Source organism: Harpegnathos saltator, unplaced genomic scaffold (genome assembly GCF_003227715.2).
Source record: "Harpegnathos saltator strain DR-91 unplaced genomic scaffold, Hsal_v8.6 scaffold10, whole genome shotgun sequence".
Taxonomy (NCBI): Eukaryota; Metazoa; Arthropoda; class Insecta; order Hymenoptera; family Formicidae; genus Harpegnathos; species Harpegnathos saltator.
Window position 1 is genome coordinate 1019271 of NW_020229873.1, and position 27017 is coordinate 1046287.

Here is a 27017-nt window from a genome sequence, read left to right on the forward strand (position 1 = left end):
GGGATTCTTGTTTGCGTTCGCACACGAGGATTAAACGGAATTGTGAAACGTGAACCGTTCTATGCGCTACAAACTCTTGTGCTTGTCTATTACTCTTTATATAGTCTATAACGAGAGCTCGCTACTTCTTGACGGAATCCGCATTGTACGTTGGCTCGTGTATTCAATTATGTGTGTATGTGTTTGTGTGTCGCAACGTTGCACACATTCACGTTTCTGCATGTTGTATTATCCGATTTATGTGGCCGCGTGTATATATTGTCCTAACTCCTTCTCTCCGGCGATCGGCTCATTCGAATGGACGACGCATCGTTTGTATATCGATAAAACTTATACGCGATATATAATAAAAAGTTCGTCCCGCTTAACTGTTTTACGCAGACGGCTGCCGAAACTTTCGTGCTTAATCTCCCTCGCTCTTATACCGCGATGAATTTCGATGTATCGAATGCGCCGCGTGCGCGTTATAATCTGCTTTTTATCTTACGGATCAAGATTAAAAATATTATCCCTCCGACGCGTGTAGTTTCGTAAATAAGGGAGAGCGCGAAAGGTCTGTTTTAAAACATGTCACGTTTTACCACCACGTGATTAGACTCTAATCGTTATTTCGCGTCGCATAAAAAACGCGACGTTGCCCGTAGTCGTCGTCGTCGTCGTCGTCGTGAATCCAAGATATCTATATTGAGAGAGGAAGTGAAGCTTACTTTAGCTGTAAGGCGGCGAGAAGTTGTATAACCATATCAGCGACTTCGGTTTATTATTACCGCAGAATCGGAAGGGACCATGAGATTTTACATTATTATCCTCACAATATTACACTCTATGTTCCTTAGGAAAGCAAAGAAGGTTTCTATTCGTAGCGGCTCTTCATTTGCTCCGTGTCTAGGGTGCCATAGGTGACTCTACCTCAAGTACAACGACAGATTCGAACGCTAGGAAGAGGAAATATACGCAGGGGAACAAGGCCTCGAATCGCTTCGTCAGAAGCAGCCCCAATGGCCCTTCCGATTGCGCGGAATTTCGTTTTTAAAAAAGTAGGCTGCATCTTACGGTAAAGAATCGATCGACGGTATCTCGTATTTCCGTATCGCGGAAACGGCAATTATCTGTATGTACTAGCTGTAGTTTAGAAGCCTTAGGCTCGCGCGTCTGCTTACCAGAGCCGTATTACAAAATATTTATAGATCGATGGATGCGGATCGTGTTCACGTCGATGGTCTCGTGCGCGAGAACGGTTCCGAGCAGAGCTGCCTGACGTGCTTCTCCTCTTATGAGGAAGGAGGAAAGGAAAGAAATGGGAGGTAATTATGCAATTATGCACGCTGCTCGACATATTAGAGGCCTTATTCTGGACGCATGCCTGTAAGTATGCCTTTCTAATTACAAAAATTTCGTTTTTTCATTCAAGCACATCATCACATTTGATGATTTAGAAATTTCCAAAAATCGACAAATTAACAAAAGTTAGGGCACTATTGTAACAATATATTCTTGAGGTCAAGTAGAGTAAAAAAGTCTGGTACTATTTTTTCTTCCGACAAATAGTTAGCGAGATATCCAAAGGCAAATATTGAAAACGTTACCAAGTTTTTCTTAAATATATAAAAAGATATTTGGGCAAACAAAAAAATGTTTCAGACAAAAGTTGTTGAAGTTAATTGGTTTGAGAAAAAAGAAATATAATACAAAATTGGAGTTCCGTTTGGAAAAATTAAGTTGACCTTCATCTGACCTTGAATACACTTGAATTTCAAGATCAAACCAAGGGCACCCATTGTATATCTTCCTTTAAACCGTACATTTTTTATTCAAAAGATTTCTTTCTCCAACTCAAAATATTTTTTCTTCGCTTTTGAGATATTTCGTATTATCAAGTTAAATGGGCCACCCTGTATAACATATTTTTCAACTTGAGAATCAGAAAGGTATATTTAACATTCGCAATGTGTCCAGAGTAACCGGCTCGGGTAGTAACACGAGGATACTCGAAATTTTTGGTGGCTGAGCCTCGAATTGAGCCGAAAGACAGGATAACGACTCGGGATCCCGAGAATTCTTCGCGACAAATTTGAAATATTCCAATTGTTTATGGGCCGTGTGAGTCAAACTTCAAGATCCTGATCGTTCCAAGAGGATTAGATGAGCTTGAAATTCGGCCACGGTTTCGAGATCCGGAGATTCGTCGAGCGTCTGCGCACATGAAGAAGAGACACGAAGGAACCGTCAGACAGCTCTGCTCCAAAATCTACGCCATTTTAAGTGTTAAACCATGCGTCATGTCGTCGGTCGGTCCTCTTCTTGCTCGGCAAGTAACGGCGCGCCTGGCTGCGGCTGATCCGCGTTATTGTTCTCGTTTTCATCCTGCTCAGCGAGCAACGGCACCGCCTGCTGGTTGTTGTTGTCCGCCTCCGACGGCCTTCTGCTCTGTCCAGGCAGGAACGACATCGGCATCGTTCCCGAAGGTGTCGTTGGTGCCGAGCGCGACAACCACCGCTTCGTCTTGTTGCGCGAGCTCGGTAGGCCTAACGGCATGTACAGCTTGCCCCGGGTCCTCCGCACCCTGTACGAGCCGATGTCACCGGGACTCAGAGGCCGTTGTTGCGTGCAACCGTCGCTGCTCGTCACGTACAAGACCGGAGTCTGGTTCTGTTGCTGTTGCTGTTGCTGTTGCTGTTGATGCTGCTGACAAGGCAAGACGGTGGAGGAGGTGATGCTATTGTTGGTGATGGAGTGTCCGTTAGACAGGTGCGGAAGCTGCTGTATCTTGTCCAACAATTCTCGCAGCTGAAAAAGGAAGAGAGGTTTAAAGATCTGTGTCAAATAACTGATAATTATAATTTTCATATGCAGATATTAATTAAGTTTCATCAAGATCCTTAACTCTCTTCAGAGTAGCAAAATCCTCTTCCTACGGAAAGACAGATTGTATTGGTGTATGAAAATTGAAGGTGTAAGATTAAGGGGTAACATCTGAGTGAACGCCTGAAAACACAAAGTAAGTTTAAGAATATTTTGTAGTTAAATAACAACATAGATGGAAAATTGGTTTGAAGGCCTCTAACCCTTGCATACCTTAAACTACACAAAACAATTTTTTGTTATTATTTTGCCTCAAGATGGCGGCGCTGAAGTTCTCCAAGTAAAACCACGTTTTTCAAATTGGCTTGCAGCAGAACTTTAACAAACTTCATCCGATCCACTCGAAATTTTTGCAGTAGTTGCTAAACTAAATTCTCCAGAGAAGTACACATGATTTTTACGATCGGTTTGAAACTTTTGTTATTATAAATATTTTTTCTCTGAATTTCTGGGATAAAACTGAAACTTTGTCCTTTTTGAAAGTGTACGGCATTTCTGCTGCAAGCCGCGGGGACTCATGAGAAAAATGCGGTTTTACTTGGAGAACTTCACCGCCGCCATCTTGGGACAAAAAAATTGTTTTGTGTAGTTTAAGGTGTGCACGTTAAAGGTCTTCAAACCAATTTTCTATCTCTATGTTGTTATTTAACAACAAAAAATTCCCAAACTTACTCTGTGTTTTCAGGCGTTCACTCAAATATTATCCCTTAACTATCGTTAAGGTGTAAGGAGAATATTCGTAATTTTCATTATTTTCAATCGGAACGGGATATCGACAGGGTTAAAATGTTAATTTCTAGTAAGAAAGCGACATGTACTTCTATCGTCGGGCTGGTAGCTCTCGGCGGGGAACAAGGCGATTGAGCGGCCAGGCTTGATATGTCAGAAGTTGTTCTATGATTCGTCAAGGAAACGACCGAGCCGACGTCGCCGGTCTCTCTGCGTACGCACCCCGCCGCCGACAGCTCGTCCACGCTGTTGTTGCAAGAGTACGGCGGTGGAATTATAGTGTTCGCCTCGTTCACCATGTTGCACATGAAGCTGGAGCTCAGCGAGTCCAACGTGCTGGCGTGAGACAGCGATCTGAAGTAGCGCATTACGAAGCCGGAAGTCCCTTTGCCCGTACTCTCGTCGTAACCGATCACTAGCGGATAAAGGTCTGGTTTTGCGGTGACCTGGGTGGAAGAAAGAGATGTTGTGAAGACAGTGATTTTTAATATCATCCCTTCGTCGATGTCGCTCCGATTTTCTCGCTCCGATCGATACCTCGTTGTAGGGTGGTGGTAAGGCCTGAACGAAGGAACTACATCGGCTGTAATGAGGAGGCGGATACCACGGACCCGAGGAAGTCCTCTCCGAGGAAACGCAGTCTTCCGACAGCGTTGAACGTCGACGTTTCCACAGCCAAAAGCCGCACGCTGCGGCTATGGCCAAGGCTGTGAGCACCGCTGCCCTGAAAGTGGAACACTTCGTCGCTGTATGAACTGAATTAACCCTTTCACTGTTAGTGGGAAGTATACTTCCCACCTTTTCTTGATTCAATTTTGCATTGTAAATCACATAATTTTGAAGAACTAATCGGGGATTTGAGTTCTCCAGATAACTGAATAGTTGTTCAAAATACTCCAATAGGGTTTTATACCCGATTATTCATTTGTGATTATTTATAACAAATCAAAGTTGAAAAAGATGCTTTTTTTCTTAGGGAAAAATCGATTCCTCGGAGAGTATTGAATGTAGAGGACTGAAATTTTCACCAAATATTTTTCTGATATTGTACAAAAACATATATTTTTTTCAGTATTTTTTTGCAGGTTAGACTTTTTTTTGTAAACAAATATTTCTGCAAAAATGGCCGAAATTTGATTTTTTTGCACTTTTTAGCTCCGTTTTCCTAGTTTTTTCATTCTGTATCTCCATCTTATCCATACCAATATAATTTTACTCAGAAATGAATGTTTAATCTGTAGTAAGCATAAATATGCAATATTGAACATTTTCCCACATAAATGTTTTCCAGCTCGTCGAGTTCCATCGTCTAGAATCATATGTTCTTATTACGACCTGGTCATTATTTAATAATAATTGGAATTTTCATTAATTTTGTACATCATGATCGCCATATTAAGTCCGCCACTTTGAATTTTGCAAATCTAACTTTAGATTCGTAATCAGCGACCAAAAAAATGTAGAACTACCAAATATTTTAATAATTTTCTCAAGGGAAGTTAATTCAGCAGAGTTAACGGAGATGTACAGTTTACAAGGAAAAAAATTCGCATAACGGACAAGTTTTGCTTTTGTCTCCTCTAATTCTTTATTTTTCAATTAATATTTCAGTCGATAAAATTTTCTTTTCTAACTCTGTCATACAACGATATCAGCAAAGATATGTACTAACCACAAATACCAATAAGTCCAAATCAAGAAATTGAACATCTCTGAGACATGGGGATGTACCGGTGTAAAAACACTGTAACAACAGCCGTAAGAACAGCACTCTTTCGGAGGAGAACAGCTGAAAAAAGTGACAAATATGCATTTCTTTGGTTTACAATTTTGCTCCTTCGTTCTGCACTTAACGCGGTCTTGTGTATTCTCAATTATAATGCATGCATGTAAAACGAGGCACTTACACGTGTCCTCCATCGCACAGCCTAGAGGACACCTTAAAAAATGAAATCGTAATTATGTATTATTATTTTTCATAATAAAAAGTAAATTCATTATACTTTGATTTCAAAAATATAATCCGCTTGAATGGGATATTATCGATTAAATAAATTACTTTTACTCTATATAAACGTATATGTATGTGTATATATATATATATATATTTGAGATGTGCGAACTATTCGAATTGGAATCGAATCGAATCTAATGTAATTCGATCCGATTCGAATTCAAATCCCTATGATTCGAATCCGAATAATTCGAATAAGAATCAAATACATTATCGTTTGCGTGCATCAGCTACAAAATGGGACATCTGGGCCTGTATGTTTGAACCCGTAACTTGTAATTAACTTAACTTATAATTAATAACTTAATTAATCAATTACTTTAAATATTTAAATATATATTTTACTTTAAGATGATATTACAATATCAGTATTCCTTTTCATATTAAAATCTTCCATCGTTATTTGCATGTTTAATAGTCATGTTAAATTTTTTAATGATTCGATTCGATTTCATTCGATTCAATTCGAATTCGAATGAAATTTCATAGATTCGATTCGGTTTGAATTCGAATTAAAAAAATGAGATTCGATTCGATTCGATTCGACATAAAAATTCTTGATTCGCACATCTCTAATATATATGTGTTCTGACCCAAGATGATGCTCTTCAGAATATAAAGATACCAACTCATTAAAATCATAAAATTAAAAGAATTATCGAAAGAAAGGAAATAAAGGAGAGATTCCCCTTGAAATCTTTTTTTTTACTAATAATTCTTTTCTTTTATCGCAGGGAGTCGCTCAGCTGCGAGAATAAGCTCATTATCTTTCTCAGGCACGACACAACGTGGTATTCACTCAACAGACACGGTTTTCGCGGCGGCTTCCGTGTTTCCCGCGAATCATAAAACGCTGAACGCTCAGCGTTGGTCCATCAAAGGTCATAATTACAATACGAAGAATGTCAGAGGTGAGCTATAATTATCTTTCTATTCTATAAGGGTCTCGAAAGAAGTCTAGAGTAATGAAAACTTTACCGTTCTTGTGTCCGCAAAATCACGTCCCATTTCGGGAACGTAATCTTTCCGGAGGACTTGAATGCGCTCGGCATCGGACGTCGTGAAGTTCGCAAGAGAATCACTTATTATCAGAACCATTTTCTCAATGAGAATCCCTATTCCAGAAGCGGGACACTGGTCATCGACGAAAGAGTTAAGAGGAGCACGGGCAACAGACTTACGCATGAACGACAAGCACGGCGTCGGCGGGCGCGTATTGATCGAGAGCGCGAGGAGCTGAACAGACTATAAGCAGGCAGGTACGGACGAGGGTCGCGGCGAAACGTTCCGTGTCTCTCCCTCTCATGCGGGACGCGTCTCCTCGTGTAGGGGAAACTAGGGAGGCGACACACACAGGAGGACAAAGGGTGTCTCTCCGCGACGCGGCTACTCCCGGCCAGCTACGAGGACGCATTCCCTCGTCGCCGTTCTTACTTGATCGACCAGCAGCAACAGCGTCAACGTCAGAGTGGCCATCAGCATGAACGGTACATCGTATACGAGGCTCCTCGCAGATTGCACCACCATAATTCCTACCACCACCGACCGCCGACGACAACGACGTGTGTGCACGCCGTCGCGTCACCTTCTGCACCGCTCCGTGCCACCCTCTTCGTGGCGTACACGCGTACGACGCACAAGCGCGGCGGCATTCAACGAGGACGTCTCACCCTCGTTACGTGCTTTCTCACCCTTGTACGCCCACGCGCAGGAGCAATCCCTGCGCTCTATGCAACCACGAGACCATGCGCGTCGCACGGCGAAAGAGTTGCCTCGATTTAGGCGCGTGTGCTTTCTCTATCTTTCTCTCTCTACCTATGTATGCAACGACACGTGGGAGACATACGTCAATGGTTGAACTATTTTGATCGTTTGGTATTTTAGATTGTCGAATCAAGTGGTATGAATAATTCATGATAAAAAGAATATTATTGTGTGCGGATGTCCCACACGCTGAAATCTGTTGGAATAATTAGTTTGGAATTATGCACATGTCTGCAGAAGTTTTTATTGTTTATATATTACATAGCCAATCCTGAGAGGTTATGATAATATGATTACAATATTATTCATTGAACATTTCCCATTTATGATCGGCGACACACACGTGTCGATCCAAGTTATACAAATGGAAAACACCTGGCCCGTCTTTCTGCAAAAAGAGTTGTTTTGTCGTCAACACGATGACACAAAACGGATAGTAGAAAGACACTTGTCTTATTAATTGAAAAGCATATTTTATATTGTAATATATAACCATATTTTATATTGATATATTCGTCTCATGATAACTTTACTTATGATATTGTTTTAAGAAGAACTTTATTTGTTATCTAATAATTCAGATTAGATTGGATCAAGTTAGGTTAAGTTAAGTGCAAGATAAGACAGAGAAACATGTATGGAAATTTTTCTAAAGCGCTTGAGAGGAAAAAGGCTATATCAATATTAATATTTATATTGTTATATTCTCACAGGTACACAACATGTCGATAGGAAAAAATGAGGATGACTTGAAAAAAATTATCGCGGAGTTACGGGCAACATTGAATGAGAAGGAGGCTGAATTGGCTGATTTGCAACGCAAGAAGCAAATTGTACAGGAATATGGCTTGAGCAATGACGAAATTCTCAGATATAGTCGACAGCTCTTCCTACGAGAAATCAATGTGCAGGGTTTGTTACTTTAATACTATAATTTTATCTTAATAATATAAGAATATAGGGAACAATTGATTGTTTTTGATAATCGTTTTGTTCCTTTTTAGGTCAGAAAAAGATAAAGGACAGTTCTGTACTTATAGTAGGAGTAGGTGGTCTTGGTTGTCCTGCTGCTTTATACTTGGCATGCAGTGGGGTTGGTCACATAGGCATAGTAGACTATGATAATATTGAGTTAAACAATCTTCATAGACAAATATTATTTATGGAAGCAAGCATTGGTACTGCCAAAGTGACAGCAGCAGCAGAAACTATTAATCGGTATAATAATATGATACATAATAAACAAATATATAACCATGTACAAGTGTAACAATTTGCTTGCATGCTTTTGTTGCAAAAACTTATATTCTATTTATTTTATATATATATATATATATATAATCACAGGCTAAATAGTAATGTCAAGGTCACTCCATATAAAATCCAGCTGGATAGTAAGAATGCCTTGGATATCATAAAGAATTATGATATTGTATTGGATGCCACAGATAATGTAGCCACACGTTACTTACTGAATGATGCATGTGTCTTAAGCGGAAAGCCACTAGTTTCCGGATCAGCACTGAGGTTCGAAGGGCACTTAACGGTATTTAATTACAACGGCCCTTGCTACAGATGCATATTTCCCGAACCTCCTCCGCCAGAAACTGTAACAAACTGTGGAGATGGAGGCATTCTCGGTGCAGGTAATAACAATTTCTATGTCTTGCAGTGAACATAAATTCTTCATTTGATATATTATTTAATATGGAATATATAGCTGTAGGAATAATTGGTGTATTGCAAGCACTAGAAGCGTTAAAAATCATGCTTGAGCTACCTGATGTAACTTCCGAACGAATGTTATTATTTGACGCAATGGAAACCAAGTTTATGAACGTACGTCTACGTTCGAAGAACACAAACTGCGTCGTTTGCGGAGAACATCCTGTTATACGCGAATTGATAGATTACGAAGAGTTCTGTGGTGCAAAAGCAAATGACAAAGAACCTAATTTGAAATTGCTCAAAAAAGAAGAAAGGATAACGGTCGAAGAATATAATCGAATCGCAAAAGACCATTTGCAACTTCATGTGTTGATTGACGTACGTTCACCCGAAGAATATCAGATTTGCCGTTTACAGGATTCGATCAACATTCCATTCACAGAAATCAACAAGGAACATAATTTGCAACAAATAAGAGATAGCGTAAAGAAGGTGCAGGAAAAACAACCTATAGTAAATTGTAAGAATCATACTTATGATATTATAGTTTTTCGTAAAATATTTTGGTCTGATTGACATATAGTAATAAAATTAGAGGCGTATATTACATTTTTATTCTTTTTCCAGTATATCTTCTATGCAGACGCGGCAATGATTCGCAAAAAGCCGTGCAATGTCTGAAAAAAACATTTACTGAAAATACTTTAAATATAAGGGATATAATTGGAGGTATTCACGCTTGGAGCAATGAAATTGATCCAAATTTTCCAAAATATTAAGTATAAGATGTATATATATACACATATATATAATTATGTCATTTTATATTTTACTGATAATGTTATTTAGATCATAAAAATCTAATTTTTTTATGAAACAAATTTTTGAATTATATATACATGTATGCAGTTTAAAGAGATATATATATATATATTAATCCGTAAGTTCTCCCCTTCTTATTTTCTATAGTTTCTAGAAATCTACATATTTTATTTACAAATGTTACTACTATTTATAATTGTAAGTTGAAGACGAATATTTTTCTATCTCTTCCACAGTCAGACTAGTTTCTGGATATTTGTAGTGAGAATCTGGTAAGCTTCTTAATTTCGCTGCTGCTTGTTCCGGCGTCAGATCTCTCTGCGCCTGGGCCAGAAGCTCATAGCCGACCATATGCTTTTTTATGGTAGCAGATCGCAATAAAGGCGGTAAATATATCCCATGGAAAGTCCAATATGGATAATCATCGTTGAGATGCGGACCTGTCGGTGCGCCTATAATTGTAAATTCACCAATTTGTAATAATTACGATAACAAAATAATATATGATGTACAAGTGTTAAGTGACTAAATATCGTTATAGTTTACCGTGCCATCCCATCGAATACGGAAAAGAGCATTGGAAGAGATTGTCGTATTTGGTGCACAATCTCTTTATGATGACCGATAGAGACTCCTGTTGACTGTCTGATAAGTCCTGCATTCTGGTTACTTGCTTTTTCGGCAGCAACATAGTTTCATACGGCCAAATTGCCCAGAACGGCACCACGACTATCCAATCGCGATTTTCGATCACGATACGATCCTGTAAATTGCTCAAATCATATGAATGCCGAAGATTGTATGCTGAATGTAGAGAAGTCAAACGTTGCCTCTGAACTTCTTTACCCTATAAGGAGATACATTTATATACAGTTATAACACTGACTTTCTTTAAGATTTCCTTCTGCATGTAGTCCACGAGAAGAGGCTTCTTGTTACGTTTGTAATAATCGCTAAAATACCGGTCTTTTATTCTAGCTTCATTTGGTAAAAACGAGCTAGCCCATATCTGACAGTGAGGATGAGCGTTGCTGCAGCCCATCAGAGCGCCTCTATTCTCGAATATCTGTACCCAGAACCATTTCTCGCCTAGTTCCAGCATCTCAAAGATCCACCTGTTGCATTCTCCAATGTATTCAATTCCTCGAAAATGTGAGCACTCGATACGAGTGCCACTAACCGTTTCACCACCTTTTTGATCTCGCCAACTTTCATCAGTGCTATTGTTACGTTCGACTTCGGATGAAAGCACATCACCTTGCAAGTGCCTTTGGCGGAGCCCATCTGAAACAACTCATCGTCCGCTTTCGGTGGATCTGGCACCGACTCTAATAAAGCGGGAAAATCATTGATGAACGAGTATGTGTTTTGATATATTGGAGTCACCTGCGATATAAGATAATGATCACAAATAGTGCAATAGTACAAAAGTGATTAAACAACAGAACTTCATTTGCATATCATGCTCAAATAAAATGTTAAGGAACTGACTTCTCCATTCGCCCTGATGTTTCCTGGGCAGAGTGGATTATTGGGATCATAATCGGGCAACTCCTCATCAGTATTGGGTTCAATCTGACCTCCCCAAGGTCGTGTCATACGATGAGGGGATACCAGCACCCATTCTCCTCTTAGAGGATTATATCTTATGTGTTGATGTTCTACAAAATATATAACGTGAATGAATATTTTAATGATATGCCAAGTGAGTAAATTAGAAATAAGTGAATATTGAAATATGTTTTAATATCTAACCAATTGGATCAAATACGAATAAGGAGTCATTTTTCTCATCGCTTGTTTCACGTTTGGACTGACCTTGTAATCCATCGTCTATTACAAATTTCAGATGATTATATAACAAATTAAAACCTGACCATCAATATTATGTGTAAGTTGCATTATATAATTTTTTGCTCTAACGGTAGGAAATAATACATAACATTTAAACTATGTAAGACATATGACAAAATATTATAATACTAATTTTCTTTTACATACCAAATTCTACAAATCAAAATATTCATCAGTTATTAGTTAGTATATACAATATATAATAACTAATATATATATATATATATATATATTAGTTATTTTCCATAATATATATTAGTTATTATATATATATATATATATATATATACTGGTTATACCTTATCAGTGAATATATAGAAAATATATTTATTCTTCTAAAAATAAAGAAAATTATGAAGAATGTTGTATTTTATTATTTATTATTGTGTTATTTATATTATAGCTATTAATACTCGAATTAGACTACATAACAACAATGACATTAAATGTTAATAGGTTTAATAAAATCTATTAATTGCGCTTACCTTTATTCGACATTTGCGCGTGTTATCAGTGAACAATTGCTGCGATAACGAGTCAGAATAACAGTTATGCGACGATTGACGGTCAATGAAGAGAAGGAGAGTGTACAAGGTCTTTTCAGTTTACGTATGCCACATTTTTGTACAGATAATGAACGTATATAACCTTACGTCGATGGAGTAAACAAAATTTAAGAGTTACGAAAGAGCAAGATACCGCGATATCTATAAAAGAACCACATTTTGTACGACTATCGACTTTAATGATATATTACGCAAAAAGTTAAAATTTTTTTTTAAATATTGTAGCCCTCTTAATTTTCAGGATTATGGAAAATGGGAGAGGAGAAGCATTTTAAACGTTCAAAATTTCTGAGGGAGACAAATAAGTAACAAGACATATTCTTCGTGATTGATACTTCAATGAAATTTTAAGAAATTTTTAACTTAAATTTTAATTATAAAAGCGTATAATGTCAAAAATTAGAAAATTAGATAATTAATATTTTTTCTTCTACAAAAATAATTGATATCTCATTATAAACGAAAAGAAAATCTTATTTTATTATTAAGATTAAGCTGGTAAATCTCAAGACGCTGTGTGAATAAAACAACGTATATAAATTACAATAGGAATCTAATAATGAGAACAATTAAATATGAAATATTTTAGGAACAATGTGCGAGAATGAAAACATTTCTCTAATTTTACGTTTAAATTTCGCGCTTTTATTTGGAGATATTTGGGCTGCGTTCCGAAATTCACTGCCAATACTGAAAATACGTAGTTTATGTCACGTATATTATAGAATTTCAGTGTTGGTAGTGAATATCGGAACGCAGCCTTGATTTCTTCTAGTTCTTTCGATGGAGCGTGACGCAGCTTGGAAATTCTGCCGCTAGGAGATTTTGTTTCATACAATGCGGTTCATAATACTTGACAAAGAGGCGCCGAAAGAGGAGTTTTGCTCGTGGTTTTTAAATCAATAATTGATATTCTTAGAAATAATCAATACATTTGTATAATAGACATCTTACAGAATGTAAGTATTTATTTCGCATTTGTTGTATTAAATTTTGACTCATTTTTGACGCTAATTCATTAAGATTTATCATGTCTCGAATAGAACTCTGATGCGCATCTAACCTTAATTTTGTTGATTTTGTTTAGCTACATAATAATAATAATTTAAACATCTAGATAATTTCTAATAATAAATATTTCTAATAATATAACCAACTGCACGTATTTTAAGAAATGTTTGTTTTATTAACGACTTAATCGTTCTTGTTTTAGGTCTTCTCTAACTAAGCCAAAGTCCGAGATGACGCCGGAGGAGTTAGCAAAGAGAGAGGAAGAAGAATTCAACACCGGACCTCTCTCAGTTCTTACTCAATCTGTCAAAAACAACACACAGGTACTAATAAATTGTAGGAACAACAAGAAGCTTCTGGGAAGAGTTAAAGCATTTGACAGACATTGTAATATGGTTTTGGAAAATGTAAAAGAGATGTGGACAGAACTTCCACGTACTGGAAAAGGGAAAAAAAAGGTACAGTTACTATTTACATATATATTTCCAAAGAATTTAAAACCTCTCAAATATGATTTTGTTTATGAGCAGTCTAAAAATTTTATTCCAAGATTTTTAATATAATTATTTGATAATTATTGTTTAAAATTATCATTTATATTTCTTCAGCTATGTTCACAATATTTGAAGATTATTTTCAATTTAATAATCCAGAAAATTATTATCAAGTCATTGTTGAGCTGAGATATTAACATTTCTAAATATTGTGTAATATTAATATTGACATTTTTTACAGGCAAAACCAGTAAACAAAGATAGATTTATCCCCAAGATGTTTCTACGTGGAGATTCTGTAATCTTAGTTTTAAGGAATCCATTAGCCACTGCGGCAGGAAAGTAATAAAGACTCTTCTATCAAATCATCAATTCTCATCAATTCTCATCAAATACATTAAGGATAATTCTTAACTGTTATAATCTAAGGTGCACTGGTAATAAATGCTGCGCTTTGAATAAAGCTTTTATATATATATATAATATATATATAATATATATATAATAAAGTATTGCAGAAGCGTATTTATTAACACATTGCATATTTCTTCATGTGTACTTTTTATATCAATATGCGTAACACCTTAAATAACAAATAGAAAAATGTATTACACAAGATATTATATGATTTATTATGAATTGTATACAATATCATTAATCCTTTTCAGCAATTGCTGTTAGATGTTTATCAATTTCTTGCTCGGTCAGGACACTGCAATAAAAAATTCCCAATGAGAACGATGATATATATATATATATATGTGTGTATGTTTGTATATATTAATAAGTGTAGAAGATGAGATTAAAATTATGTATAAATTACCGAAATTTTGGATTATCCTTGGATACAACTCCAACTTCAATCTCCGTTGGCTTAAAATCTACAGATAAAACAGTAGATAGACATGTGATTGCCAATTGTATGGTCTCATCATAATCATAATTCTGCTTCTTCTTTAGTTTCTTCTCAAGATATGAGTTCGCCTCTGTCTGTTTTGCACCTACAGAGATAGCTCTGTAGCCACAAAAGTATCCAGCTGGATCAGCCTTGTAGATACAAGGACCCTTTTCTTTGTCATATGCAATGAGCATCATGGAACAACCAAGTGGTCGCATCTCAGCATTCTGTGTGTACACCTGACTGATATCAGCAACACGCTGACACAAAGCATCCACAGGTATTTCATAGCCATACTTGTACTTGAAGTGAGCAGCTTCATAACGAGCACGTTGAACCTGAGACCTACTGTCAGCTATAGAGCAGAAATCAAAAGTTAACATTTAAAACACAAGTCAAAAGGTAAAATACTTAAATGTACAGGTTCAAAATGATTATGAAGTATCCAAACTTACCTATCATACCCGTCATAACGCAACCGATATATTCGGTCAAGTGGAATACATGAGTGACACTGGATGCATCAAGCAACTTGTCCTAAAAGGATGAGTCATGTTTATAGTGTTTGCTTGCTTACTTGTAAATTCATATAAATATAGATAATATAATTCAGAATCGATAGAGAACACTAAAAGGACATCAATCACATAGGAATTCCAACCGGACATGAAATGAGTATCACTTTTGGAGGTTATCTTACAGGTACTTTCTTCTGTGTCGCGAATACAGCGGTGTCGACTCCCTTAACAGCCACGGACGTGAGGCCACCCTGGTTGATTGCTTTAAAAGCATATTCTGTAAACAAATTTCGGGGAATCGGTAATGTTTACAAGCTCGAAGGTGAAGAACACGCAGAGTCATCGGCGTGAATAAACGAACGAGAAAACGAATGATTCGCGCGAGCAATCACGCGAATAACATAAACGTTGCTTGCAAAGTCGCGTCGGATATCGTCGTGATCCTTACCCACTTGGTAAAGCCGGCCCTCCGGCGAAAAGATTGTGATATGTCTATCAAAACCAGCACTGCTACCACGCGCCATATTTGCCGATAACTAAACTTGACTAAACTCAATCGACAATCACTCGAATCGACGTGAAAACGTCAAATCACGTAAAGCGAGCAGAAACCGAGTATAGTTGTAAAATATAGTTCGTTCATCAAACTACATTCTTCTGCACTTTCTGCACTTGAAAAGAGACGATCATGCTTGTAGCCAGGTTGAACGCGATATAGAAAACTCGTTTAATAAAACGATTAGATTTGTATTCGCCATATTATTGCCAAATAACATTATTTGGATATGCTTAAATATTTATCAAATGAAGGAAAGGAAGAATTATTTGATATTTGTTTCTTTCTCTGAAAAGTATTGCACTTTCTGTAGTGCATCGAAGAAAGAGAAGATCGCGAGAAAATACAGAAGGTGTAACTGATAAAACATAATAGATACGATGATAATATATCATAATAAAAGATATAGAGTAGAAATAAGAGAAAGAAATAAAAATTCCATAGCATTTAGCAATATTGCGATTTTTTTCATAATTGTAAGGTAAATCATGAAGAAACAATCGAGTTTGACAATGCCCTCTGCAGTGACACAAGTGATTGGCCCGTCTATCGTATCTCACGTAGTATTCGTTGGAATGAAAGTTTCTCATCTCTTTCATAGGCCGATGTACAATGTGATTGAATTCAAGTTTGAATAGAGGCAGCGGTTTCTTGTAACCGCTATCCAGTCGAGCTTGAGAAGAAAGAAAGTCGTCGCCGGTCGTTGCGCTGGTTTTACCCGAATCCCTGCACACCGTTCAAGATCACGAGAATCACCGATTAATTTCTCGCGAGAAAACTTATTGGTTCGTAAGGCGAACAGACATGTCACTGACGCGCGAGCATTAGGTAATTTTACGATAGTTTACTCGTAAAGGATTGTACTTGTGTTGCGACTGTGTGCTGCGACTGAAGGACTGAGTATAATATTGTGAGCTACGAGGTTTGTTTTTGAAATAGTTTGACGTATATTATCAACATTTATTTTTGTACATTTTCTCGTTTATCAGATATACATAATTTTTCGTTATGCAAATTGAACGTTTAGTTCAAGACTTTGGATATATAGTAATTGGAGATACAGTGAGGATATTATTTAATTTTTTAATGTATTTTGCTTTTGCATGAGTCAATATTATATTTGAATGCATGTGTTATTTAAAGTGTGCAGTATAATTTCTTTCTTGATAATGTTAATGAAGAATTATTTAGAATAAAGTATAAGGTTTTAACTAGCAGTTGCTTCATAAATGTACAGCATAAGTTGTGTAATGCATATAATGCTACATTATAGTCGATATATATATTAAAGAATGAAAGAATGAATTCTCTAAAACATAAAAATTCTGTTCTTGATAGATGGAATCTCGCTTACCAAAGCCAAAAATTATAGTAAAGAAGACAATCAATACAATGGATATCAATACTAATAATAAGCAACAAGCAGTTAAAAGTGGAGAGAATGCTGTGAAACCAACAAGTACCAAAACTACAAATGAGACCAAACCATTACCTAAGCCGCTTCTAGTTCGTTCAAAAACATTAACTACATTTACACGGACAAATAATATAAAGCCTATTAAAAGAACAGCTACCACAGTTACTACTGTAAGTGAAGCAAAGAGACCATTTGTTAAACCCAAAGCATTAGTGAATAGGCCTAATGCAGTCAACAATAATGCAACAAACAAAGGAAATCAGAATGATGCGGGCAAGATACAAAAATGGGATTTGAGAGGTCGATTAGCACAGGCAAGTGATAAACTATCACTTGCACAACAGAAGAATAAGGACATAGAGACAAAGTACAATGAGCTCAAAGAGTTAACTGATACTCTCAAAGCTAGCGAAGCTGTATGCAGAGCCAAAGCTGAACAACTTGAGATTTCTAATAATACATTAAGCAATGAACTTGAAACTTTAATGGCAGAAATGTCTGTGATGCGACAGCAGCAAGCAGATTTAACAAAACGTCTAAAAGAATCTGAAGAATCATGCACAAATGTTTCTCACATGTTGAAGGAACTTCAAGAAAGACATGGTGAACAAAAAATATTGCTTTCTGAACAGAATGGACAGTTAACAACTCTGAGAACTGACTTGGAGTTACAGAAGAAAGTAAACGAGGATTTGAATACTGTGAGAGATGAGTTGCAGACTTTGACTCATAAGATGGACAAAGAACGTAGATTACTGCACAACACTATACAAGAATTGAAAGGTAATATCAGAGTCTTTTGTAGAGTTCGCCCTAGAACTCCAAAGGAAATGGAACTTATGAAGATGTAAGTACTTTTTCCAGAGTATTCCTCTCTCATATTACATAAACGAATTATAATTTTTGTGCAACTTGAATTATAATTTCTACAAATTTGAACAAAGCTATTGTCTGTTTTATTCATAGAACATGTAGCATAAACTTCCTAGATGACTGCACTATTGAAATAGGCAAGTTGGATGGATCAGATGTGATAACTTATAATGGAAAGCAACGGGGCATGAAGCAAGAATTCTCATTTGATAAAGTGTTTGCACCTAATGCATCGCAAGAGGATATATTCGAGGAGTTGTCTCTTTTGGTACAATCTGCACTTGAAGGATATAACGTTTGTGTGTTTGCTTATGGCCAAACTGGCTCTGGCAAAACATACACTATGGAAGGAGAATACACTCTGGAGACTGAAGGAATGATACCTAGAACAGTATGTTATTTCATAATCATGATCACATTATTAAAAATTGATAAAGTCATTTTGATTTGAATAACGCGAAACATTTGTGTATGTTATATCTTTTTATATTCCTCTAATTCTTGGAAGGTAGTAGTTGTACAAGTATAATTTTAGGTACGACATATATTTAAAGAAATGAAGCAGTTTGAGCTCCTTGGCTGGCATTATCGGATAGAAGCAAGTTTCCTGGAAATTTACAATGAACACATTGTTGATCTTCTCGATTCTCAGCCGAAGACACATGAGATACGAATGGTCGATAGTAAAGGACAAGATTTATATGTCAGCAATCTTCGAGTAGAAGAGATACACAGCCCAGATGAGTTGCATAAATGTCTTCGAACTGCGCAATGCAATCGAGCTGTTGCAGCTACTCAATCAAATGAACGGTAAGTGTAAGTTATTTTCGTATATAAAAATTTGATAGAATGGTTAAGTAGTACAGATTTATTTACTTATATATTTTATATATTTTAAGGCTGCAAGACCAAGTCGCATTTATTTATTTATGACTTGCTTTATAGATCATCCAGATCACACTCAGTGGCGCGAATACGATTAATCGGTACGCATGTTACAAAACAAGAAGTATCGGTGGGAAATTTGAATCTTGTTGACTTAGCTGGATCCGAACGTTTAAAAAGCGACGAAGCAGCTAGGACCACAGAAACAAAAAATATTAACAAATCGCTAGCGAATCTCGGTAATGTCATTTTAGCACTTTTAAAAAAACAGGAACATATTCCCTACAGAAATTCTAAATTGACTCATCTACTCATGCCTTCTCTGGGAGGCAATTCGAAGACTCTGATGTTGCTAAATATATCTCCGTTAGATGAATGTTACAATGAGACATTGAATTCATTGAGATTCGCCAGCAGTGTTAACAATTGTAAGACTGGTAATATTAAAAGAAGCCGAATGCTCTTAACAAATAATAGTATTTAGAAAAAGCATTTGCTTCTGAGTAAGAATATTCTAATTTTATATATTTGTTTTACATATTTTGATTTGTGTGTGGTAGATAATTGTAATTGCAGTGTCAATGTAAATAATTTAAAAAAGAATATATATCCTTGGGTAGATGGAAAATGCACAATTATGTAATATTGTCTTGGAAGAAGAAAGGAAAATCTGCTTAGAACTAAGTTTTCGTCTAACCTACCATTCAATCGTAACACATGACACATATAAGGTTAGCCAATTTATTGGTCACTGCAAAAGCCTGCAAAGATGCGTTGATTTTTTTTTTTATTCATCCGAGATTCGAATCTATCAGAAATGATAGGTTTGCCAATGACATCGTTAGATGGCGATAGGTGGGTCGTTAACCGATCAGTTATTTTTGCATGTGACCACTAGATGACGCGAAAGAGGCCGTTTGTAATCGCATATCAACTGGCTAGCGGATCGGCTATGTCGGAGTGTGGTTAGTAAAGTCACGGTGAGCACGTCACCGAACACCGATCTGTCACGGTCTGTCACCGCCGTGCCGCGTCGCGTCGTATGACAGGCAGACTCGTCGTTACGTCTCTCCATAGAGCGTCCGAGTTGTTGCCGCGCTCGCAGGTGGGGAAAGCGAGAGAGCAAGATAGAAAGAGAAAGACACAATAGCCACCGCAACAATGGCGATGGGCAAGGGTTTTCGCATCTACGAGAAATTAGACTCGCCCAAGCCACACTCGCTCATCCTCGAGCAACGAAATCGCAAGGAGACGCTGCTCTTTGAGTCGCAGGCAGTCGCTGTTCTTTGTGAGTATAATGGATTGAATCTCGGTCGAACTTAATAAAGTATCACCGGCGACGCCGCGTTCTCGTGGATATGCTCACTTTACTTGCACTCACGTGCACCCTCCTCATTTAAAGCGAGATAGTCGCGTGTATACGGACCACGATGATGAAAAAAGACGGTGAATGGAAAGTGACGTATGAAAGAAACCGATTTGACAGCTTCGCATTGTTTTATCAAGACGCAGATCTGAGTCTCTCACACTCCACCGTCTTCTCATATTCGTCCCAGCGGTTTCTCCGGTGAAAGTTTGCGATTACTTAAACAAAGCAGAGAAATGATCTTAACGAAGTTAAAGCAAGCGCTGTCTCTAAAATTAGTTTCTCTCAGATAATTGAGTAGTTTCTATAAAAATGGAGAAGAGGATATGCTTATTAAAGATAACAGAGCATTATTAGCTGAGCATTATTAGCTGAGCAATATTAGCTAAGCGATACTTTCTTACTCTTCTCAAAGATCTTGTTATTGCCTTTTGAGATAATAATCAATTTTGCGCTTCATTAAGTGCAATATATATTGTAAAACTCTGTGGTCATATATTCTTTATCTCTTATCTATATCTATAAACTTAAATCTTATCTAGAAAAATATTGATTTCTGCTTTTATTTTTATGAGTTATAACAATTATTATAAGCAATAGAGAATTTATAAACATTTAATATTATTTTTTCATAAGTATTTAATATTCTTTATAAATATTTAATATGATTTTACATTATGATACTATTTTAAAGAATTATAGAGAAGAGAATGATGAAATTTATTACAGTGCATATTTCAGCATTGAGAACAATCTCAGATTCTCACTAGTATATATTTTATAGCCAGCGAAGAGCACGAGTTCCTAAAACCAAAATACAATAAGCTCTTGGATGCTTATGGATGTCTGGGTGTTCTGCAACTGAATGCAGGAGAAAATACTCTGCTGTATCTGGTTCTGGTTACTGGGTGCTTCTCCGTGGGAAAAATTGGTGAATCAGAGGTCTTCAGAATCACACAGTCTAGCTTCGTGCCTTTGTTTTACAATCAAGGGACTGAAGATCGTGTATCTGAAGTCAGGAAGGTTCTCAATTCCGGCACGTTTTACTTCTCCTGGTCTGCTGGACAGGAGTCACTTGACATTACTTTGAGTGCTCAGAGAAGATGCAAATCCATGACTACGGACAACAGGTTCTTCTGGTAAGTAATAATCCTGCTGAGCTCTTATTTTTGGAAATATAAAACAATTTTGCACAATATACAAAATCCAGTCACAGGCCTTATTTTATAAAGTTGGTATAAAGTATTGTATAAAGTTGGAATGGAAGGAAGAAATGTAGTCTTTAAACTGTTTCTGCAATCGCAGGAACCGTATGCTGCATATTCATCTGCTGAGATATGGCGTGGATACGAGTCAGTGGCTGTTAAAGGCAATGTGTGGCAGCGTAGAAATAAGAACCGTCTACGTCGGGCATAGACAAGCCCGCGCGGTGCTTATGTCTAGATTAAGTTGCGAACGCGCTGGCACTAGGTAAGACGAATGTTTTCCCCGGTACCAGGAAGAGATACGCAAGCGATGCGCTTGAAAACAAGCTTATCTTGTTTCTTAACGTCACGAATTAGCTATATTTGATAAGAAAGCACGCGACTTACATCTTTTAATTCTCTCCAAACATATAACCAATATGCAATCGCGTGTGCGTTTCAACTGATAAGCGAAGTTCACTGGAACGCACATGGCTTGGTGATAACCGAGAGTATTGGCGTTTACTGACTATTATCATTGGGCTTATCATCTTGCTGAAATTCTGAACATGGTCTCTCATGTGCAGATTCAATGTTCGAGGAACCAATGACGATGGGCACGTGGCGAATTTTGTGGAGACCGAACAGGTGATCTACATAGACAACGAAGTGACTTCCTACGTCCAGACGAGAGGCTCGGTGCCGTTGTTCTGGGAACAGCCTGGCATACAAGTCGGCTCCCACAAAGTGAAGATCTCGCGCGGCTTCGAGACCTCTGCGCCTGCCTTCGACAGACACTTGGAGATGATCAAGAAGAGATACGGTCAACAAGTGATCGTCAATCTCCTCGGCTCGAGTCTAATCGGCAGCAAGGAGGGCGAGGCGATGTTGAGCCAGTTGTTTCAGACCCACCACAACATGTCGGAACATAAGGACGTGCCACACATCTTATTCGATTATCATCAAGAGTGCCGCGGTGGTAATATGAAGAACTTGTCGAAACTGAAGGCGAAAGTCGAGAAATACCTAGAATCGTTTTCGTTGTTTTACGCGGTCGGCAACACTGTGATCCTCGAACAGACCGGCACCATCCGGACAAACTGTCTGGATTGCTTGGACAGAACAAACTGCGTGCAAACGTTCTTCGCGCTCGAGCTGTTGGCCAAGCAGATGGGTCTGCTGAAGCTGATGGAAAAGCAGCAGATGGTGTCGCGGTTCGAGGAAGTATTCCGCCAGATGTGGATCAACAACGGCAACGAGGTCAGCAAGATCTACGCGGGCACTGGCGCCATCCAAGGTAGCTCCAAGCTGATGGACGGTGCACGATCGGCAGCTAGAACGATACAGAACAACTTGTTAGACTCCAGCAAGCAGGAGGCGATCGATGTCTTGCTGTTGGGATCGACATTGAATACAGAATTGGCCGACAGAGCACGTCTACTGTTGCCTTCCAACATGCTGCACGCCGCACCGAATGTCCTGAGGGAGATGTGTAAGCGCTACAACGAGTACGTGACAACAATGAATCTCCGGGTGAGCGTCGGTACCTACAACGTCAACGGAGGGAAGCATTTCAGGAGCGTAGTTTATAAGGATGTGTCGTTGTCCGATTGGTTACTCGATGGGCCGCGCAAGTCTCCCTGTGAGTATCTTCTCGTTGGATGCATTTGGTCACTATAAACTTTTCTTATGTGTTGTGTGTGTGGGTGTATTGTAAATTGAGAAATATATATACGGGCTTGTATAATATACATTTAGAATAACATTAATATGATATAATTATAAATATGATAGGTAAAAGGAAATTACATTTCTAAATAATTCTTTTTTCGATGCATATAAACTTTCTCTTTTCAGCTTTAGTGACTTTGGAGCAACGTGACGACGTACCTGTGGATATATTTGCGATCGGTTTCGAAGAAATTGTCGATCTGAACGCCAGCAACATCATGGCTGCCAGTTCGGACAATGCCAAGGCTTGGGCTGAGGAACTGCAAAAGGTGTTGTCTAAGGATAACACGGAGTACGTCCTAGTGACGTATCAGCAACTGGTCGGCGTCTGCCTCTATTTGTTCATACGTCCTGAACACGCACCTTATTTGAGGGACGTGGCGGTGGATTGCGTGAAGACGGGATTAGGAGGTGCCACCGGTAACAAAGGTGCCGCAGCAATTAGATGTGTGCTGTACTCCACCTCCTTCTGCTTCGTCTGCGCGCACTTCGCCGCCGGTCAGTCCCAGGTGAATGAGCGTAACGCCGATTACGCCGAGATCACGAGGAAGATTACGTTTCCCATGGGCAGAACGCTCAACACCCACGACTATGTGTTCTGGTGCGGCGACTTCAACTACAGAGTCGACATGGACAAGGACGAGATGAAGGAGCTGATCAAACGGAACGAACTCGATCAAATATTGGCATACGATCAATTGAGGGTATTGTATAACATCTGACATTCATACGAAATCTAGAACAACCATGTTGCAACATCGACATAATAATATATCATGTTTCTACCTTTGCTTAATTGGTGCAAGACCCGTGTAGAAGAAAAGCCGGTATTCGGACAGATATTCGTTGAAGTAGTTTATAATGTTGCTCGAGCAAATTTCTCGTATTTCAAGGTTCAACAAGATCAAGGCAATGTCTTCAAGAACTTCCTGGAGGGACCCATCACCTTTGCGCCTACGTACAAGTATGATCTGTTCTCGGACGATTACGACACCAGCGAGAAATGCCGGCAACCCGCGTGGACGGACCGAGTTCTATGGAAACGTAGGAAACAAGTACCTGACATCGGTTGGTTCAATTCTTGCACTTGTACTGCGCGTCTTTGATACGTGATCAGATATCATTGTATTCAACGATCACTATTTCTCAGACTCTCCTACAGACTGGAATCCGGGCAGACTCGTTTACTATGGCAGAGCGGAATTGAAGCAAAGCGATCATCGGCCGGTCATCGCTACCATCGACATCGACGTGCACTGCGTCGATCCTGAGAAACGCGAGCGCGTGTTCAAGGAGGTGATACAGGACCTCGGGCCGCCGGACGGCACGATAATCGTCAAGGCGGTGGAAGAGTTCGAAGACATGGATAGCGTGTTCGACAACAACCTCATGTTCGCGTTGATTCAGGACTTGTCTCACATCGGTGAGGCGATCCTAGTGCGCTACGTCGGCGAGACTATCTGGGTGACGTTCAGGGACGGCCAGTGCGCCTTGGCCGCTGCGAAGAAGGGCATGACGCAGGTATGCGGCCAGACGCTGAGGCTGTCACTGAAATCGCCCGACTGGGTGCAGCTGATCGAGAAGGAGATCGAGATCTGCAGTAACACCACAGTCGCGCAGTTCACGGCGAGCTCGCCGCTCAGGAGTCCCATGCAGCGGTTGGAGAAGTTGGAGATCGCCGAACGCGCGTCGCCCAATAGAAGCAGCCCGAGCGACGTGCTCCCACCGCCGAGACCGGCGCCACCTGGTCGACCCACGCAACCACCGAGGAGTCCCGCTCAAGAACGGAAGCAGGGTCCTCGAGCTGGGGTCTTCAGTGTATTCCACAATCAATTCGCACCGCCGACGTCGACAGCATCGGCACCAGCGGTCGCCGATCAAGCCGCGGAAGATCGTCAGCAGAACGAAAGCGGCAGACTGTCGCCGGATTCTGCCATCTACGAGGAGATCCCGGACGGCTCGTCCAGTTACCCCGTACCGAATCGACCGCCACCCCCGTTACCGCGCATGGATGGCCCTCAGGAACCGTTGAGTCGACTGCCACCTAGCAGACCACCTCCCAGCTCGATACCACCCTTGTTGCCGCACAGGCAGGCTCCTCCGCCGCCACCGCCGCAACATCTGCCACCCAGTTTGCCGCCGTCGAGCGTTCCGCCTCCTGTTCCAGCTAGAACAGGCGGCGGGCCGCCTATTCCGGCTAGAAATCCTCACTAAGGCCGAGGATCTCGTCTTGGTGAGGCGAAAGGGGGATGCGACGAAACGCGTCCATGACCACAGGTTCGGTATGTTCGAGCGTTACATTGGCGCGTGTGATTATTTATAGAATCTACAAACGACGAGACTGTAGTCGACAAGTATTTGCTTCCACGCTGAATTCCGGATACATTCCGGATACTTTCTCCTTTCTTCCTTACTTCCCACCCTCCCCGAGTTGTTCTGTGATCGACTGCTCCTAGGACGATGTTGAGCATGGTCGAAAATCAGGAAATTTCGAGATTATTTTCGATCTCGTCGCGATTGCAGGAACGATTGACTGTAGATTTGTATTTATATGATTCCTGAATCTGTACCGCGCGCTTTATCACGTTCGCGGTAACAGACTTGTTGAGCCTGTTGATCAATTCAGAGATAATACGAGGAACTATCGTTGTGTATTTTCACCAGAAATATTTAAAAGCCCGGAGAATAGTGTTATCGTTTCAACGAACCCGATCGATTTATGCCTGTTGACGCGATATATAGAGAGATTTACAATGTATATTCGAAATCCGTTGAAAGCATGTTGTAAAATTGGGTGTTGATGCATTGTGAGCGAGTCGATGATCGGCGGAGAGTTCAAAGACGACAAGCGATCCTCGGCGCAACGATGTTATACAGTTACTGTCACTGTGTACCTCTCCGCTTGTATTGTATATCAAGTTAAGGTGCAACTGTCGATGTCTTAGAAACGCTTTCACGATTTAGGAGTCCTCATGAGCATTTGGTAGTATAAGTGTACAAAAAGAAAAAAAAGAAAAAGAAAATGTAACTATATTAGCTCGAAGCACGAGGAGAGCAAACACACTTAACTTTCAGACTTAATTTTACGTGTAATTGTATTGCGCCTCGTATTGTGCGAGAGCGAAGGCGGTAGGTGAGGAGAGGGTAGGCTCAGACAGCAGTATTCTTACGAGTATAAGGTATCCTCGTGGTCGTAACATGAAAAGAAGGGACGCTCGACGGCTCCCCTCTTCGAGTTGATTTCTTCAGCGACACACGCTCGTCACCGATCGTCCTAAAGGCTGCTAATTTAATTAATATCATTCTACGTGATTATTTTCGCTCATCACTTTCCTAGTTTTGATGTTCCTATCTACATCTTGCCATTGAACTCTGCGGCATACCGGAATGGGAACGGCCAAGTCGCAGAGTCAGAAAACATCTCCGAGAGGTGATGTTGCGTTCTCTGCCTAAGGCCCTGCACAATCTGTCCTGATGTTCTACCAGTATGTATGTATAGATTAAAATGTAAAATGTGACATTTATTCTACACGGTGTCACAATGCGAATATACAACTTTCAGTGTACTTCCAGCCTCGTGGGCTGATATCTTCGACGCAGGAAACACGTCAGAGAACATCACCACTAACACGCTCGCTTCTATCAACGTCGATTGATCCGAGTTTGTCTTTGTTTAAATAGAGTTTAAACCCAGGTCAGAGTTTAATCGACATCGGTAGAAACGGGAATTAGCTGTTCTCCTCCTCGACTCGAAGTCGTCAAGCCAAGTCTACGTTGATCCTCTTTCCAGCGTGTTGCAGAGTTT

The 27017-nt window shown here is 39.3% G+C and overlaps 7 protein-coding genes and 1 long non-coding RNA gene across 19 annotated transcripts; 5 read left to right on the forward strand and 3 right to left on the reverse strand.

Annotated features, from left to right (window-relative positions):
• Window positions 1-1698: 1698 nt before the first annotated feature.
• On the reverse strand, window positions 1699-7192 carry LOC105190205 (serine/threonine-protein kinase CLA4). 2 transcript variants are annotated; one of them, XM_019844664.2, is made up of 6 exons: window positions 6584-6831; window positions 5499-5530; window positions 5264-5380; window positions 4129-4315; window positions 3681-4037; window positions 1699-2787 (listed from the first exon to the last, which is right to left on the reverse strand). In XM_019844664.2, exons 1-6 carry the CDS (start codon window positions 6788-6790, stop codon window positions 2278-2280), a joined length of 1410 nt encoding a protein of 469 aa, XP_019700223.1. In that variant the 5' UTR covers window positions 6791-6831; the 3' UTR covers window positions 1699-2277. The 2 variants fall into 2 exon arrangements, with proteins under 2 accessions (XP_019700223.1, XP_011151115.1); XM_011152813.3 differs by lacking the exon at window positions 6584-6831 and adding an exon at window positions 7040-7192 and having other exon boundaries at window positions 2278-2787.
• Uba4 (Ubiquitin-like activating enzyme 4) lies at window positions 6810-10232 on the forward strand. Of its 8 annotated transcripts, XM_025297224.1 has the most exons (7): window positions 6956-7092; window positions 8083-8281; window positions 8374-8587; window positions 8717-9015; window positions 9090-9557; window positions 9665-9766; window positions 10096-10232. In XM_025297224.1, the coding sequence occupies exons 2-7, from the start codon at window positions 8092-8094 to the stop codon at window positions 10119-10121; spliced, it is 1299 nt and encodes a 432-aa protein (XP_025153009.1). In that variant the 5' UTR covers window positions 6956-7092; window positions 8083-8091; the 3' UTR covers window positions 10122-10232. The 8 variants fall into 8 exon arrangements, with proteins under 8 accessions (XP_025152989.1, XP_025153009.1, XP_025152981.1 ...); XM_025297204.1 differs by lacking the exons at window positions 6956-7092; window positions 10096-10232 and adding an exon at window positions 6810-6864 and having other exon boundaries at window positions 9665-9825; XM_025297196.1 differs by lacking the exon at window positions 10096-10232 and having other exon boundaries at window positions 9665-9825.
• Galt (Galactose-1-phosphate uridylyltransferase) lies at window positions 9971-12422 on the reverse strand. Its single transcript, XM_011152820.3, has 7 exons — window positions 12199-12422; window positions 11615-11692; window positions 11351-11520; window positions 11040-11245; window positions 10746-10974; window positions 10406-10622; window positions 9971-10311 (listed from the first exon to the last, which is right to left on the reverse strand). Exons 1-7 carry the CDS (start codon window positions 12209-12211, stop codon window positions 10046-10048), a joined length of 1179 nt encoding a protein of 392 aa, XP_011151122.1. The 5' UTR covers window positions 12212-12422; the 3' UTR covers window positions 9971-10045.
• LOC112588209 (uncharacterized) lies at window positions 11027-11883 on the forward strand. Its single transcript, XR_003112662.1, has 3 exons — window positions 11027-11218; window positions 11343-11564; window positions 11709-11883. It is a non-coding gene; the product is annotated as an uncharacterized LOC112588209 (long non-coding RNA).
• Window positions 12423-13085: 663 nt separating the features above from the next.
• Window positions 13086-14522, forward strand: SmD2 (small ribonucleoprotein particle protein SmD2). Of its 2 annotated transcripts, XM_011152810.3 has the most exons (4): window positions 13086-13238; window positions 13493-13748; window positions 14026-14126; window positions 14453-14522. In XM_011152810.3, coding segments are annotated over exons 1-4 (372 nt in total). In that variant the 5' UTR covers window positions 13086-13236; the 3' UTR covers window positions 14466-14522. The 2 variants fall into 2 exon arrangements, with proteins under 2 accessions (XP_011151112.1, XP_011151113.1); XM_011152811.3 differs by lacking the exon at window positions 14453-14522 and having other exon boundaries at window positions 14026-14296.
• Window positions 14393-15841, reverse strand: LOC105190204 (proteasome subunit alpha type-6). The gene is made up of 5 exons (XM_011152812.3): window positions 15649-15841; window positions 15383-15477; window positions 15138-15219; window positions 14608-15037; window positions 14393-14496 (listed from the first exon to the last, which is right to left on the reverse strand). The coding sequence occupies exons 1-5, from the start codon at window positions 15722-15724 to the stop codon at window positions 14439-14441; spliced, it is 741 nt and encodes a 246-aa protein (XP_011151114.1). The 5' UTR covers window positions 15725-15841; the 3' UTR covers window positions 14393-14438.
• Window positions 15842-16267: 426 nt separating this feature from the next.
• On the forward strand, window positions 16268-19708 carry LOC105190202 (protein claret segregational). Of its 2 annotated transcripts, none has more exons than XM_011152809.3 (5): window positions 16268-16584; window positions 17095-18020; window positions 18140-18437; window positions 18582-18856; window positions 18992-19708. In XM_011152809.3, the coding sequence occupies exons 2-5, from the start codon at window positions 17095-17097 to the stop codon at window positions 19413-19415; spliced, it is 1923 nt and encodes a 640-aa protein (XP_011151111.1). In that variant the 5' UTR covers window positions 16268-16584; the 3' UTR covers window positions 19416-19708. The 2 variants fall into 2 exon arrangements, with proteins under 2 accessions (XP_011151111.1, XP_011151110.1); XM_011152808.3 differs by having other exon boundaries at window positions 16272-16678; window positions 18992-19707.
• Window positions 19709-19838: 130 nt separating this feature from the next.
• Synj (synaptojanin) lies at window positions 19839-26913 on the forward strand. 2 transcript variants are annotated; one of them, XM_025297261.1, is made up of 7 exons: window positions 19839-20219; window positions 21082-21436; window positions 21603-21767; window positions 22069-23123; window positions 23339-23916; window positions 24106-24280; window positions 24375-26913. In XM_025297261.1, the coding sequence occupies exons 1-7, from the start codon at window positions 20093-20095 to the stop codon at window positions 25424-25426; spliced, it is 3507 nt and encodes a 1168-aa protein (XP_025153046.1). In that variant the 5' UTR covers window positions 19839-20092; the 3' UTR covers window positions 25427-26913. The 2 variants fall into 2 exon arrangements, with proteins under 2 accessions (XP_025153046.1, XP_011151107.1); XM_011152805.3 differs by having other exon boundaries at window positions 20093-20219; window positions 24363-26913.
• The last annotated feature ends 104 nt before the right edge of the window (window positions 26914-27017 follow it).

Bases quoted from the DNA above. Each gene is read 5' to 3' on its own strand.
- LOC105190205 (XM_019844664.2), bottom strand. From the start codon at position 6,790: ATGCGTAAGTCTGTTGCCCGTGCTCCTCTTAACTCTTTCGTCGATGAC. The intron at 5,381-5,498 runs GTAAGTGCCTCG...CACTTTTTTCAG, and splicing joins CTGTGCGATGGAGGACACGT to CTGTTCTCCTCCGAAAGAGT. The intron at 4,038-4,128 runs GTATCGATCGGA...TCTTCCACCCAG, and splicing joins TACCACCACCCTACAACGAG to GTCACCGCAAAACCAGACCT.
- Uba4 (XM_025297204.1), top strand. From the start codon at position 8,092: ATGTCGATAGGAAAAAATGAGGATGACTTGAAAAAAATTATCGCGGAG. The intron at 8,282-8,373 runs GTTTGTTACTTT...GTTCCTTTTTAG, and splicing joins ACGAGAAATCAATGTGCAGG to GTCAGAAAAAGATAAAGGAC. The intron at 8,588-8,716 runs GTATAATAATAT...ATATAATCACAG, and splicing joins GCAGCAGAAACTATTAATCG to GCTAAATAGTAATGTCAAGG.
- Galt (XM_011152820.3), bottom strand. The intron at 11,246-11,350 runs GTCAGTTCCTTA...CTTATATCGCAG, and splicing joins ACATCAGGGCGAATGGAGAA to GTGACTCCAATATATCAAAA. The intron at 10,975-11,039 runs GTTAGTGGCACT...AGAATGCAACAG, and splicing joins ATCAAAAAGGTGGTGAAACG to GTGGATCTTTGAGATGCTGG.
- SmD2 (XM_011152810.3), top strand. The intron at 13,749-14,025 runs GTACAGTTACTA...CATTTTTTACAG, and splicing joins CTGGAAAAGGGAAAAAAAAG to GCAAAACCAGTAAACAAAGA.
- LOC105190204 (XM_011152812.3), bottom strand. From the start codon at position 15,724: ATGGCGCGTGGTAGCAGTGCTGGTTTTGATAGACATATCACAATCTTT. The intron at 15,478-15,648 runs GTAAGGATCACG...ATTTGTTTACAG, and splicing joins GGGCCGGCTTTACCAAGTGG to AATATGCTTTTAAAGCAATC. The intron at 15,038-15,137 runs GTAAGTTTGGAT...TCTGCTCTATAG, and splicing joins CGTTATGACGGGTATGATAG to CTGACAGTAGGTCTCAGGTT.
- LOC105190202 (XM_011152809.3), top strand. From the start codon at position 17,095: ATGGAATCTCGCTTACCAAAGCCAAAAATTATAGTAAAGAAGACAATC. The intron at 18,021-18,139 runs GTAAGTACTTTT...TTTTATTCATAG, and splicing joins GAAATGGAACTTATGAAGAT to AACATGTAGCATAAACTTCC. The intron at 18,438-18,581 runs GTATGTTATTTC...GTATAATTTTAG, and splicing joins AAGGAATGATACCTAGAACA to GTACGACATATATTTAAAGA.
- Synj (XM_011152805.3), top strand. From the start codon at position 20,093: ATGGCGATGGGCAAGGGTTTTCGCATCTACGAGAAATTAGACTCGCCC. The intron at 21,437-21,602 runs GTAAGTAATAAT...CTGCAATCGCAG, and splicing joins ACGGACAACAGGTTCTTCTG to GAACCGTATGCTGCATATTC. The intron at 24,281-24,362 runs GTTGGTTCAATT...ACTATTTCTCAG, and splicing joins GAAACAAGTACCTGACATCG to ACTCTCCTACAGACTGGAAT.